General features: G+C 40.8%; 1 protein-coding gene across 1 annotated transcript in view; it reads left to right on the forward strand.

Annotated features, from left to right (window-relative positions):
• Positions 1-632: 632 nt before the first annotated feature.
• The window catches only part of IER3IP1 (immediate early response 3 interacting protein 1), a 17,580-nt gene continuing 3,259 nt past the window's right edge, over positions 633-14,953 (forward strand). Inside the window, exons 1-3 of the mRNA XM_081801325.1 lie at positions 633-807; positions 13,760-13,861; positions 14,861-14,953. Of these exons, the coding sequence (XP_081657451.1) occupies positions 717-807; positions 13,760-13,861; positions 14,861-14,916 (249 nt within the window). The 5' untranslated portion in view covers positions 633-716 and the 3' untranslated portion in view covers positions 14,917-14,953. The remainder of the gene's footprint in view (positions 808-13,759; positions 13,862-14,860) is intronic.

Here is a 14,953-nt window from a genome sequence, read left to right on the forward strand (position 1 = left end):
GCTTGTGTTCCTGCTCTCGCTGTGTCTCTCTCTGTCAAATAAATAAACTCTTAAAAAAAAAAAAAGTAGAAGTAAACAGTAAAAGTTAATTTTTTTTTTTTAACATTTTATTTATTTATGAGAGACAGAGCACAAGCAGGGGGAACAGCAGAGGGAGAGGGAGAAGCAGTCTCCCCGCTGAGCAGGGAGCCAGACTCCAGGCTGATCCCAGGACCCCGGAATCATGACCCCAGCCGAAGGCAGACGCTTAAAGGACTGAACCACCCAGGCGCCCCTACAGTAAAAGTTATGTTCCTAATTCATTTTATTTACCTATTATATTTTGATTTCAACATGTAATCAACATTCCAACATGTAATCAACATTTAAAAAAAATTAAGGGAGATTTTACGTCGTTTTCGTCCTAAGTCTTTGAAATCCGGCGTGTACAGTCTCACGCTTTACAGCAGCTCAACTGCGACCGGCCACATTTCCGGCTTTCAGCAGCCACACGTGCCTGGCTACTGCACTGGACTGCACAGGTCTAGACCGCCGATCACATGCGCCTTGCTGACGTAAGCGCGGGGCGGGTCCTAGCCGGATCGGGGCGGAGCTTCTGGGAGAGCGCGTTTGGGGCCTCCCCGGCTCCCGTAGGAGAGCGCCGGCCGTGGCAGCGCCACGTACCCTGCGGCGCCGGTAGAAAAATCAGTTGGGCCTCGGGGCGGCTCCGGGCGGCCATGGCCTTTACCTTGTATTCGCTGCTGCAGGCGGCCCTGCTCTGCGTCAATGCCATCGCCGTGCTGCACGAGGAGCGCTTCCTCAAGAACAGTGAGTGGGACCGCGGGGTAGGGCTGAGGGGGCGGCGGCGGAGCCCCGGGGGCGCGGAGCCCAGGCGGGCCGCGGGAGGGGACACCCTGGGCCGCGACCTACGGGAGTCCGAGGGCTCGACTCTTGCGGCGCTTCCTTGGAGGGAAGAAGCCGAGCCACTTCCCGTCTCACCGAGTTTGAGCTCAACAGCGGGACGAAGATTATTTAACAGATGTCTCCTGTGTGCGGGACCCCGGGAATTGGGATGGGAAGGGGTACAGAGAAGAGCCAGGGAAGCCTCTGCCTGCGATTAGTTTAGTAAGTTAACGCAGGCCTCTGTGATCGCTTTTAATGATCAGAAACCTAGGGTCTGAGGTTTTAGTTACAGAGGGAGGGGCGTGGCTCATTTTGGAGCCTGGGTAATTAGAAGAATGAACTGATGGAGGGCCATAGGGGTTCCTGGTGTTTGAGACTAGGAGGAAAGGGAAGGTGTTGGGATTATCATGGCATCCAGACGCCCACGTTCCAAGAAGTTTATTCAGCACAGTTTATTGGGTGTCTACAGTGTGCCAGGCTAGAATCTAAGAATACCAAGATGAAGACAACAGTTATGCTTGTCATACCACAGAATACGGCGATTTCCATGTTGTCCTGGGCGGGGCACTTCTTGATGTATGAGGCAAAATTAAGACAGGATACTGCATGATGTGCATCATTTGTCTGTGCAAGTATACCTAATATACAAAATATACCATTATTTGTCTGTAAGTATGCCAGATATGTCTGTGTGAGTCAGTGAAGCCCAAACCCATGAGCAAGATTGATTCATTTCATTTATTCCTTCAGATTTATTGAGCACAAATTATGTGCCGAGCCCATGTAATTAAGAGCTGAGGTTACAGGAGTCACTTGCCCTTCTAATGGAAGTTAAGTAAAAAATAAACAAGTAACAATGACAAGTATGCAGAATATTATGGAAGAGAAGTGCAGGGAAACACTAGCTTGTGAATCTTTGAAAGCGTTCTGGAGGAAGTGTGTTTAACCCAAAATCTAGTAAGTAAGTAAACATTAATTAGGCAAAGGGTTGGGAGGGTGAGGAGTAAGAGCTCTTGTGAAAATTGGGGCAGGTGAAAACGAGGTTTTAAGGTTTTAAGCAGGGCAGTGACATGACCAGATTTGTGTTATTTGCAAAAGCCTTACTGCAGTGTGGAGAACAGACTGGAAGGGTAGAATAGTGGGTGTGGGAAGCACCATTCCAAACAGGGCAAGTAGAAATGGTAGGTATCACATCAGTTGAGTTGGTATAATAATAACTAACACTTAACACCACATACTAGGATCTGTATCAAGTGCTTTGCATATATTAACTTGTATAACCTTCACAACAACCCTATGAGATAGGTACTGTTTTCATCCCCAGTTTACAGATAGGAAACCAGAAGTACAAAAGAGAGTAGGTAACTTTTCTATGATCACACAGCTAGAAAGTGGCAGAGCTAGGATTCACCTTAGGCATTCTGACTCAGAAGTTCATCTCCTCACTAGTATACTGTACAGAAAAGTAGAAGGTATGTGGGGGTTGAATTGTGTCCCCCCCAAAGATACATTGAAGTCCTAACCCTTGGTACCATCTAGGTGACCTTATTTGGAATTAGGGTCTTTGCAGGTATAATCAAGTCAAGATAAGGTCACACTGGATTAGGATGGCCTTAGATCCAATGAGGTGTCCATATAAAGAGAGAGATACAGAAACGTGGGGGAAGGGCACTTGGGTGGCTCAGTCAGTTAAGCAGCTGCCTTCAGCTCAGGTCATGATCCTGGAGTCCCGGGATCGAGTCCCACATCGTGCTCCCTGCTCAGCGGGGGGTCTGCTTCTCCCTCTGACCCTCTTCCCTCTCGTGCTCTCTGTCTCTCATTCTCTCTCTCAAATAAATAAATAAAATCTTAAAAAAAAGAAACGTGGGGGAAGAAGGCCAAATGACAACAGAGGCAGAGATTGGAATGATGCAGCAAGAAACCAAAGAATGCCAAGGATTGCCAGTAACTACCAGAGGCATTGAGAGGCATGGATGAGATCTTCAGAGTCCCCAAAAGGAACCAACCCTGCTAACACCTTGATTTTGGACTTCTGGTCTCCAGAACCGTGAGAAAATACATTTCTGCTAAGCCATACATTTTGTGGCATTTTGTTATAGTAGTCCTAGGAGACTAATACAAATCAGAAGATATTTTAAAGATAGAAAAGGCAGAATTTTACTGTTCGGTCATTGGGAATGCGGAAGAGGAAAAAGTCAAAGATCTCTAGGTTTTCTGGCTTAGCAACTGAGTGAAGCATAGTACCTTTACCAAGTTAGATAGTACTGAAGGAAAAATGAGGGCAGCGGTGGTAGGTAAGAAGGTGAAAATATAGTGAAATAAGTTTTGGACATGGTGAGTTTGAGATTTCTATGAGATATGCAGGTGGATGTGTGGGATAGTCAGTTGGAGTTAAGTCCATAGAACAGAAGCAAGAGCCACAGTGGAGATTGAATTTGACTTTGTCAACCACAGATGATAAATGAAGCCATATGAAGAGATGAAATTGCTCAGGGAAAGAATACAGTACAAAGAGAGTTGGTGACCAGGACAGTCCCAGAATCTCTTCCAATATTTAATGTTTAGGTAGAGTTGGAAGAACTGATAGGAGAAATTGATGAATGAGCAAAACAAGAGAAATGGGAAAATCTAGACAGTGGAGTTTCACAGAAGTCGAGTGTTTGAAGAAGGAGGCATGGTACAAGAGGGGAATGTTCAGGGAAGGACAGGTAAGGACAGAAAAAGGTCCTAAGCATTCGGGGTAATAGAAGTCATTGGTGATTTTACACAAGCAGTTACAACTGTGGATAAAACCCGAATTGGAATGTGTGGCGAAGTGAGTGGAAAGTGATAAAAAGGGAGATCACCGTAACAAATACAGTAATAGTGGAAAAGTTTGCAATACTGTGAGAATTACCAAAATGTGATAGAGACACAAAGTGAGCTGTTGGAAAAATGGCACCGATAGACTTGCTTGACACAGAATTGCCATAAACCTTCAATTTGTAAAGAACACACACTCTGGGAAGTGCAATAAAGGGGGGCAATAAAATAAGGTGTACCTGTATAACGTTGTATAAAGTGTACAGTGATCATTCGATACACGTATATACTGCAAAATGCTTACCCCAGTTAGTGTTCTTCGTGTCAAATAATTATAATTTGGTTGTGGTTGTGGTGATAAGAACATTTAAAATTTATTCTCAATGCAACTTTCAGGCATGCAGTACAGTATTGTTAACTATAGTCACCATGCTGCACATTAGATCCCTGGAACTTACTCATCTTATAACTGAAAGGTAGTACCTTTTGACCAGGAATTTCCCATTTTGCTCACCCACTCAACCTCTGGCAACCACCATACTACTCTCTGTTTCCAAGAGTTTGAGATTCCACACATAAGTGAGATAATATAATATTTGTTTGGCTTATTTCACTTACTGTAATAACCTCAGGATTTACTCATGTTGTCACAAATGGCAGGTTTCTCTTCTTTTTAATAGCTGAATAATATTCCATTTAATATATACACCACATTTTCTTTTTCCATTCATCTCTCAGTGCATACTTAGACTGTTTCCGTATCTTGGCTATTGTGAATAATGCTGCGATAAACATAGGAGTGCAAATATCTCTTCAAGATAGTGATTTCTCTTGGAGAAATACTCAGAAGTGGGATTGCTGGATCAAATGGTAGTGCTATTTTTAATATTTTTTAAAGATTTATTTATTTATTTGAGAGAGAGAGAGAGAGCACCTGTGAGTGGGGGGAGGGGCAGAGGAAGAGGGAGATGCCTCACGGAGCAGTATGCCAGTGCAGGATGTGATCTCACGACCCTGACATCATAACCTGAGCCAAAACCAAGAGGTGGATGCTTAACCAACTGAGCCACCCAGGTGCCCTGATAGTTCTATTTTTAATTTTTTGAAGAACCTCCATACTGTTCTTCATAGTGGCTGCACCAATTTACATTTCCATCAACCATGCACAAAGGTTCCCTTTTTCCACATACTTTTATTTATTACCGCATCTTTATATATAGTTTGAAATCAGGGCACATGATGCCTCCAGCTTTCCTCTTCTTTCTCAAGATTGCTTTGGCTATTTGAAATCTACTGTAGTAACACACAGTTGATGCCACTTCTCTTTAGCATTATACTGGATATTCTAGCCAGGGCAGTTAGATGAAAAAAAAAGAAATAAGAGACATTCAGATAGTGAGGCTGAAAAAGTAAAACTATCCCTTGTTTGCAGATGACATAATCCTGTGTATAGAAAATCCTATGGGGTCACTAAAAAACTATTGTAACGAATAAATGAGTTCAGTAAGGTTGTAGGATACGAGGTCAGGAGCAAAAAGCAATTGTTTTTCTATATATGAACAATGAACAATTGAAAAGGAAATTAAAGAAACAATTTCATTTACAATATAAGTAATAAAATACTTAGGGATAAATTTAACAGAAGAGGTGCAAGTCTCATACTATGAAAAACATAGGCATTGTTGAATGGAATTAAAGAATAAAGATATTCTTAAAGGTAATTAAAGAAAATAAAGACATCTATGGTCATGGATCAGAAGACTTAATATCATTAAGATGACAATACTTAATATTATTGATTTACAGATTTAATGCAAGTCTATCAAAATCCCAGTTGGCTTTTTGCAGAAACTGACAAGTGCTCCTAAAGGAAATGGACCCAGAATTGCCAAAACAATTTTGAAAGAGAATACAATGCCCAGACCTTACTCCAGACCTGCATTTAAATTTTCCAGAAGTGAAATTCAGCAGTGTCTTCTCCAAGATTTCTGCAGGTGACTTAGCTTTGTGCCCCTAAATGAAAATCACTACTACAAACTGTTGGAATGGCCCAGAAATGTTAATACTTTCCTCCTAGAATCTTGTCTTCATTTCCTCTTCTCTCCAGAAGTAGCACAGATATTTTGTCTGAATATATGTTTTGAATATGGTCCCAGAACTAAGGGAAAACACCACATTGCCTTGTCTAAGTCGATAAGCTGTTATTTTAAAATATCTAAGGGGCGCTTGGCTGGCTTAGTCGGGAGAACATGCCACTCTTGATTTCAGGGTCTTGAGTTCAAGCCCCACATTGGGCATGGAGCCAACTTAAAAAAAAAAAAACTCCCCTTATTCAGGGGTGCTTGGCTGACTCAGTCAGAGGACCATGTGACTCTCAATCCAACCCCCATGTTGGGTGTAGCAATAACTACAAAAAATAAAAAGTGAAATATCTAAATATGTTTTAAAATAGAATTTTAAGATATTTTGAGTATTTGTTAAATATTGTTTATGTAGGCTCTTGACTCTTGCCTAGATTTTCATAGTAACCTCCTCACTGGTCACCCTCCCTCCAGTTTTGTTTCTCTCTCTCTCCCTTTTTTTTTTTTAATGATTTTATTTATTTATTTGACAGAGAGAGACACAGCGAGAGAGGGAACAGAAGCAGGGGGAGTGGGAGAGGGAGAAGCAGGCTCCCCGCTGAGCAGGGAGCCCGATGCAGGGCTCGATCCCAGGACCCTGGGATCCTGACCTGAGCCAAAGGCAGACGCATAACAACTGAGCCACCCAGGCGCCCCCAGTTTTATTTCTCTTTGTTTAACCTTCTATGAGAAGCTGAACATGTTCCTCAGTGGTTTGAAATTCTTGAATTCTTTAATACTCATAGCCTCCAGTATAAAAGTCAGACTCCCTTGTGTGACCTACGAGCTCACCATAATGTATTCTTTCTTCTCTGTCCTTCCCTTTCTTTTACCCTTCCCCAGTATTTACCCTGTGTGCCATTCTTACCGTGGTGCTCTTCTTCGCTCCTGAGCCTTTATGCATACTTCCTCTGCCTTCAGGTTCCTTGACTTACCTCACACTGTTCTTTAAGGCCTCCCTCTGCCATTTGCCTCTCCTAGAAACCATCACTGACCTATTTCATAGGTTGTAGCACTACTGCGGTTCCTTTCTGGTCTTCTCCAGGAGACCGATGACAAGGATTCTCGCATTTTTACAGTTCCGTCAGTCAGTGAGTATTTTCTAAATAACTGAGTAACATTACCATTATCATATTCTTGCAACTCCTGATTGGAGAGCTGTATGTTTATACCAAATAGTTTAGCCAGTATTTTTTTTTTTTTAAAGATTTTATTTATTTATTTGAGACAGAGAGAATGAGAGACAGAGAGCATGAGAGGGAGGAGGGTCAGAGGGAGAAGCAGACTCCCTGCTGAGCAGGTAACCCGATTCGGGACTCGATCCCGGGACTCCAGGATCATGACCTGAGCCGAAGGCAGTTGCTTAACCAACTGAGCCACCCAGGCGCCCAGTTTAGCCAGTATTTTGACTGTATTGCAGAGAATGTGTTTCTTCTGGTGTTCCACAATGATGCAAATTCCCTTTTTGTACAAGAAAAAAAAAACATACACGCAGTGAATTTTAATACCTGCCCACATTATTCTTACTAGTTTTTGTTTGTGGTGCCGGGTGTGGATCCATTTGACAAGTATTATGTCCGGTAGCATTTATGAGTGCTACAAAAGAAACATTTCATACATGAAACAGTGTATGAGTCAGCTCTGGCTGCCATAAGGAAGTATCATAGACTGGGTAGCTTAAACAACAGAAACTGATTTTCTCGCAGTTCTGGAGGCTGGAAGTCTAAGATCAGGTCGAGGTGTGGTGAGGGCTATCTTCCTGGCTTACAGATGGGTGCCTTCTCACTGTGTTCTCACATGGCTAGGTGGAGGGAGGGGGGAGGGAATCAAGATCTCTCTCTTCTTCCTCTTTTTTGTAAGGCCACAGTCCTATCAGATTAGGGCCTTACCCTTAAGATCCATTTAACTGTAATTACCTCCTTAAGACCCTGTCTCCACATAGGCTTCAACATAGGAATTTGGGGGGAACACAATTCAGTTCATAGCCAATAGTTAAAATATTACAAGGTACTACGGATTCAGGGTTTAAATGACTGCTCCAGAGCCAACGTAACATTAGAATTTAGAGTAGTGAGAGCTGTATGAGCCCAGGTAATGGAGGGAGAATTCCTAAAGGAGGTAGATGTTAAACAGTAAATCAGGTGTGCACAAATACAGAGAAATGAGCAAGGCATTTTACAGGCCTTGTATGATAGTCATGGTATGAGCATGGCAGTTTATAAAACATTAAGGAAACCATGTAGACATGTAAGTTTCTCTGTAAATATATAGTCTAAAAAGCATTTGTTGAATTTCATCGCAGATTCAATAGAAATTGTTATGTTGAGCTGGAAACTAATTATATTGATCCAAGTATACCAGATCATTTACTTCAACATTGATCTTTTTGATCAAGGTAATTTTTTAAAACTTATGTTAGCAGAATTCTTTATTCTGGAGTTTATTGGGTACGTTCACATCTATGATAGCATTTGATTCCCATGCAAACTTGGGTGACACTGACAAAGTGAAGCAGCTTATCTCTTTTGCACGTATGGAAACAGGGTCAACCAGCCCTCAAAACTCTACTAATACTTTTAATACTAACACTAACTGTACTAATACGTTTCTAATACTTTTTCTTCAGGATGTATCTGGCTGAGGGTTGTTGGCTGAATCTGGATGGATTGACATTTTGTTTATGACTCTTTGAAGTCTGGGCAGCAAAAGAACATTTTTGGTGTTTGCAATAAGTAACTTTTTATATTTAACTCTCTTCCTGAAATTATGGCAGCAACCAGTGCTGGCTGGTCTTACCATTTGTTCTTTTCTAGGCCCTCTAGCAATGGAAATGTCAAGAGAGCTGCAGAATTGAATCTTTCTCCTTTAAAAAAAAAAAAAAAAGGCAAAGCTCTTTAAAGCTTTGGCCAATTTCCTTAAAAAAACAACTGAGACTCCCTAATTAGCAGTTGGAGGGAAAACTATTTGTTACAGTAAAAGATAATCCATGGCATCTGGTCCTTTACTTGTCACCTTTGTGTTTTTTGTCCATGGAATATCTAAACAAAGGATTTACTCTCTCTACCTAAAATTAAGTTGTCTTTTCATTCTGGTGGCATGGAAATAGAGACTAGGCTAAAATTAACTGATAACTTAGTATTTTTTAAAATACTTCAATGCTGATGCTTAAAATGTCATACTCCCAATATTGTAGAGTTTTATCCTGTTTTGTTGAAGAGCAGTTATTCAGTGGTGGAAAATACATTTTTTTCTGGTAGTCACTCTTATGTAAAAACATACATTCAAACATTTTTGAAACAGGTCTAAAAGAAAAAAAGATTGTTGGAAATTATGCTTTCTAACAAAAATTGGGCGCATAATCCATAACATACTGAAAACAAGTCCTTTTTACCATCTAAGAGATTGTGGCTGTGGGTGGAAAGGCTTGTTAATTTTAGCAATGATAAATTCTAAAAAAAGCAAGTAAAGGAAATGAAACCAACAATACCATTTAAAGTTGGTTTGGGGGGTTTTTTAAAAAGATTTTTTATTTATTTATTTGACAGAGAGAGGGAACACAAGCAGGGGGAGTGGTAGGCAGAGCAGGCAGAGGGGAGAAGCAGGCTCCTGCAGAGCAGAGCCTGATGTGGGACTCGATCTCAGGAGCCTGGGCTCCTGGCAGTTGCTTAATCAACTCAGCTACCCAGGCGCCCCTAAAGCTGGTTTTAAAACATACTTTTAAATATTCAGAGTAACTCATAGATGAAGATTTTCCACTTGTAGACCTTGTCCCTGCCCTCAGGGTGTTCATGCCCTGAAGAGGAAGGCCTAATTGCAGAGGGGTTTCCCCAGTGGGTGAGCATCTTTACAGGCTTTCTTTTTAAATTTCATTTTTGTTTTTATCAAAGCAGTGTAAGTGTGTGTGTGGTTGTTAAAAGTCAAAAAGCTCTTCTGTTTATAAAGAAAGATAGAAGCCTCCTGCCCCATCTCTCTGCAACCTGAGCCCCATTTCTCAAAAGCAATTATTTTCAACTCTTCCAAGTTTTGAGTCGCTGACTTAATGCTGTGGAAGGGTTTAGTATAATTATACCATCAGCAGCACATTTGTGCTCGTGGGAGCACAAGTACACACACGTATCCCCTCCCCCATCTCTCCCATCTCCAGCCAATTATTGGCAATATTGGTATTCCATATTTATGTTACCATCAGTGAATATTGCTCACAGCTGAACAATAAAAAAATAATGATGTCATTCTTCTAGTTGATTTGTGGTTTGGGTATAGAATTCTAGATTGGAACTAATTTTTCTAAAGAGTTTTGAAGACATTGTTCCACTTAATTTTCTCATTTCCAGTATTGACATAAAGAAGTCTGATGCCGAGGACACCTGGGTGGCTCAGTTGCTTAAGTATCTGCCTTTGGCTCAGGTCATGATCCCAGAGTCCTGGGATCAAGTCCCACATCGGGCTCTCTGCTCAGCAGGGAGCCTGCTTCTCGCTCTGCCTGCCACTCCCCCTGCTTGTGCTCTCTCTCGCTCTCGCTCGTTCTCTCTGTCAAATAAATAAATAAGTAAAATCTTAAAAAAAAAAAAAAGTCTGATGCCATTCTGTTTCTGATTCTTTTTACAACCTGAACTGTCTCTCTTAAAGCCTTTAGGGTGTTCTCTTTGTCTTCAGAGGGCTGAGATTTTACAAAAATGTGGCAGCGTGTGGGCTTTTTTTTTAATTGGGCTGTTCTCTCATTGGGTCCTTTTGGCTTAAAGGCTCATGTCCTTCAGTTCCACAGTATTATCTCTTAATATTTCTTTGATATTTCTCCCTGTCTGTTCTTTCTTCTCTCTGAAACTCCAGTTATTTTGACAGGTTGATACTCTTCTTTTTTCCTTTAGCCTTGTCTGATAGGTTTCCTCACCTTAATCTGTCAACCTCTTGAATTTCTTATGCTAATGTAGCAAGAACAAGAGCTTTGGCTTGATTCCTTAATGTTCCTTTTTTATGGCATCCTGTTCTTGTTTCATAGGTACAGGAGCTTTGCTCTCTATGGATGTTCATTTTTAAAAATGTTTTCTTCTGGGGTGCCTGGCTGGTTCAGTCAGTAGAGCATTCGACTCTTGATCTTGAGGTCATGAGTTTGAACACCATGTTGGGCATGGAGATTACTTAAAAAAATAAAGAATAAACCAGTCACTTAAAAAAAACATAGTAAAAAGGTTTTCTTCTACTTCTTGCATTGTCTCTTCCTCAAAGTCTCCTTTTTCTGTTTTTGCTCTGTCCTTCCGTGTTAAGGATGGTTTCTTCTTGACAGTTCATTTTTAAGTGTAGGGCACAGAGGCTCATTGGAAGCTGTGCTGTGTGCTTGGGCTTGTTTACTGGTGGGCCTCACTGGTGCTTGAAGACGTTGTCTTATAAAAAGTTAATAGAATTTGTATGCTTTTTCCTGTTTATCTGTTTTTATCAGTGTAATTTTTTTTTTTTAAGATTTTATTTATTTATTTTGAGCGAAAAAGAGACACAGAGGGAGAGAAACATGGGGCTCAATCCCACAACCCTGAGATCATGAACTGAACTGAAACCAAGAGTCAGACGCTCAACCGACTGAGCCACCCAGGCACCCTTTATCAGTGTAATTTTCAGACCTAGTCAGGGACCCCAGGAGGGTCAGGGTGACCTTTTTCTTCCCTGACCCCATCATGATGAACCAGAACCACAGTGCTTTTTTTATTGTACAGAGCTGTTAAAGAGGTTTCTGTAAGTAAGTTATCCCAGCCATGCGGCTTTCCCATAGAAATCTTTTGTAGCAGTTACGGAGGTTGGAAACTGACACAGTTGATGGTGGGTGGTCATTTTGTGTATCCTATATGTCTAGAGATGAATATGAAGTAGTTTTTACCACACTGTAAGTAGGTGAAGGCTGGTGCTACAATTTGAACTTAGATTACAAAAAGAGGACTGCCATTTAGTGGACAATGCTGAGTGAGCTTCTGGAACAGTGAGACAGATATTTGGAGGAAAGACATGGTAGTAAAACTCGTAATAGAGTAAAAGCAAACGTTGGAGAAGCGGCAGAAGTTTATTTGCTTGTTGGAGAGTAGATCCTGAAGTAGGAGGGTGATGCTGCCCAGGCAAGATGCAGGTATATTTTCTAAAATTACTTTTAATTTGGATAGATGTGTACATTTGATATTGGAGGATTTCTGTCCCCTTCCCCTAAAGCTACAGTGGAATGATCTGTTCATGTTATAACTTCTTGTGCCATAAAAATTCAGAAATGGAGTTCTTTGGAATTGGGATCCTAGAAATTACCTTGTTTCACCTTATCCCAGATTAACTCAGTCTACTATTACTCACTTCAATTCCACAAACCTTTACTAAATACTTGCTGTGGGGTGGGAGTGCAGGAGAGTGGGAAGGTGAAGAAAGACTAAATTTAGTCCCCGTCTTCCAGGATTTTATAGTCTAATGAGAGACACTTGAAAACAGCTAAGCATGAAGGAGAACAAAGTTACTACAGTCAGGAGGCTATTTGGGGAGCAAAGAGAAGGAAGGTTCATTATGATATGAGAGGGAACTAGGAAAGGCCCTGATGCTGAAGTCAGACCTAGATTCAGAAGCTGCCTTTAACATGTACTGCAATTAATGGGCATTGAGTATGAATAGGAATTGGAAGGTAGTGGTGGGATATAAGGCTAGAATGTCAGTTTTAGGATTTGAACTATACTCAGTAGGCAGTGGGAATCGTCACATGATTGGGTGGTGGAGAGATCTGACCCTGTAAGGGAGAAAACTCAAGGGGTTAAGACAGCTAGATTCCAGAGGCATCTGTTGAGAGAGTCTTGTGAGACATCAGCGAGGCTGACTGTAACCACTGTGACGGTGGCTGCAGTGCGGGGGCACAGAAACGGGCGACACTGCTGTCCACTGGGATGGCTTCTCAGCACAGCCCGAGCTAGGCCTCGAAGGGGGAGTGCGAGTCCAAACACATCGGCTCTCCTGTGAACTCGAATTTTAAAGCTTTATCCCACAACAGTCTCTGTTGATGTGACCAAAAAAGCAGGCCAACCCTTGCTTAACGTTCATGTTGACCAAATAAAAGTTGATTAAATGAAGTGCAATCTTGTTTCCTGAGACTTGGTTTTTTCACATATAAAATAAAGACCATCATCAAGTTTAAGGGCCAGCATATCAGGAACTAAGCCCTATAGTCATTGGAGCTACAAAACAATGTAATGCTAAGATATGAAAAGTGGGCCTGAAATGCAGACCAGAGAAGGACAAGTTGCAGAAGTGAGGCCTTCAGCAGAATGTATGGCAGTAATGAAAACTAGCAGATAAAGGTAAAGAAATAATGATGTATATCAGGAAAGTGACACAGAAGAAAGTAAAAGACTCTTCTACAGAGAATAAGTGGGGTAGTGGGCTAGATTCCTCAGCTAGAATGGAGAAATGAAGAGAGTGATGAAAAGAGAAAGATGTGCCCCAGCTGGCAGGATGGAGGACTCTCTGAAAGCCTAAGCAAGCTGTGAGCATGTTTACATTCAAATTTCCCCAAGTGTGTCTCAGCCACAACATTTTTATATTGCTAATTGTGTGGGATTTTACAAATTCTGAATTGAGCTAATTATCGAGTTTGACCATATGCCTTGGTTTTCAGTTCTAAAACATATTTTGTTTGAAAAAAGGAAAAAACCAATCAGGATGTCACAACAATCATCTTCACTGAATTAAATGCCATGGAATAATTTAGACTGTAGTTTATTTTATAAAATCAGTGTGGAAACGAAATAAGATTGTTGCTGCTACCAAAGTAAAAAATATACTCTACAATATTTAATCAGTATGGTAACTTTTAATTCAGATGACTGTATTTTACTGTCTTTAACAAAGACTCAAGCTAATCTTTTAGAAGATGACTAATGAGGGAGCAAGGCAAGTGCATAATAAATTTTAACACAGCTAATCATTTTTATATTACACAGTTGGCTGGGGAGCAGACCAGGGAATTGGTGGATTCGGAGAGGAGCCAGGAATTAAATCTCAGCTAATGAACCTTATTCGATCTGTAAGAACTGTGATGAGAGGTAAGAAAAAAAATTAGTGAAACGCTCTTTTAAGTTTTAATTTTGTGATTTGAAGTAGCAAAGCTTCTCAGTGTGAATACTATCACACCATTTTTGTAGTGAAGTTTTTTTCTCTTTAACCTGGCTTTACTGTTTAGAAGTTACTGGTTTTCTTTCTTAGTTTGCTTCTTACTTCTGTCTAAACCACTTGATGCGAATGGAATGTCCAGTGGTATAATCTGTTCACGTGTTACCTCTCAGACTTGAAAGCAGTGTTCTTACCTTTCGGAAATTATGTTGCTTCAAGTAGTAAAGTCATCTAGAGTCCTAGAAGCCTTTTGAAAGAAAAATAAAGGTCCCATATCTGCCAGTCTGTTGGATATTATTTTAAAGATTTTATTTATTTATTTGTCAGAGGGAGAGAGCACAAGCAGGGGGAGCAGCAGGCTGGGATCATGACCTGAGCTGAAGGCAGACACTTAACTGACTGAACCACCCAGGCATCCCTATTAGATATTATTTTAGAGCAACTGGAGAAAGAAGGGTTCAAAAGTTTTTACTTAAAACCATTAAAATAAGGGTCTGTCTCCCTCTTTTGTTGTTAGGATTTTTGATCACAACTTTGGATAGAATGGTAAATAAGTTCACTCTTAATTTAGTGGTGAAACTGTGGAATCTTCTTTGCCCTTTATTCCTAATGTCAAGTGTCACAGACAGCCATGTCTCCTTCTGCCTGGACCTGGTGTGCTTCTGTGTTCCCAATCCTGCACCAGCACCGTTCACAGATGTCTCATATTGATTTAGTTGTACCAGTGTGACTCTTAACCCCAGTCACACAAGCCCTCTTTAAAATAAATTTTGGATTTTATGATCCAGTGCATGTTCCTTTGTTACAATGATTTGCAACATGATTATGGATGACATATTGATATTTTCATCCTCCCTAGATGCTAGTAACTATTACTTAGTTTTTTCCTGCTATTTTCTTTATAGTAACAAACTTTTTTTTTTTCTTTACAGTGCCATTGATAATAATAAACTCAATTGCCATTGTATTACTTTTATTATTTGGGTGAAGAACAGTGGGGGAAATGGAGACTCAGAAGAAGAGAC

Source organism: Leptonychotes weddellii, chromosome 13 (assembly GCF_054177405.1).
Source record: "Leptonychotes weddellii isolate Sample4059 chromosome 13, ASM5417740v2, whole genome shotgun sequence".
Classification (NCBI taxonomy): domain Eukaryota; kingdom Metazoa; phylum Chordata; class Mammalia; order Carnivora; family Phocidae; genus Leptonychotes; species Leptonychotes weddellii.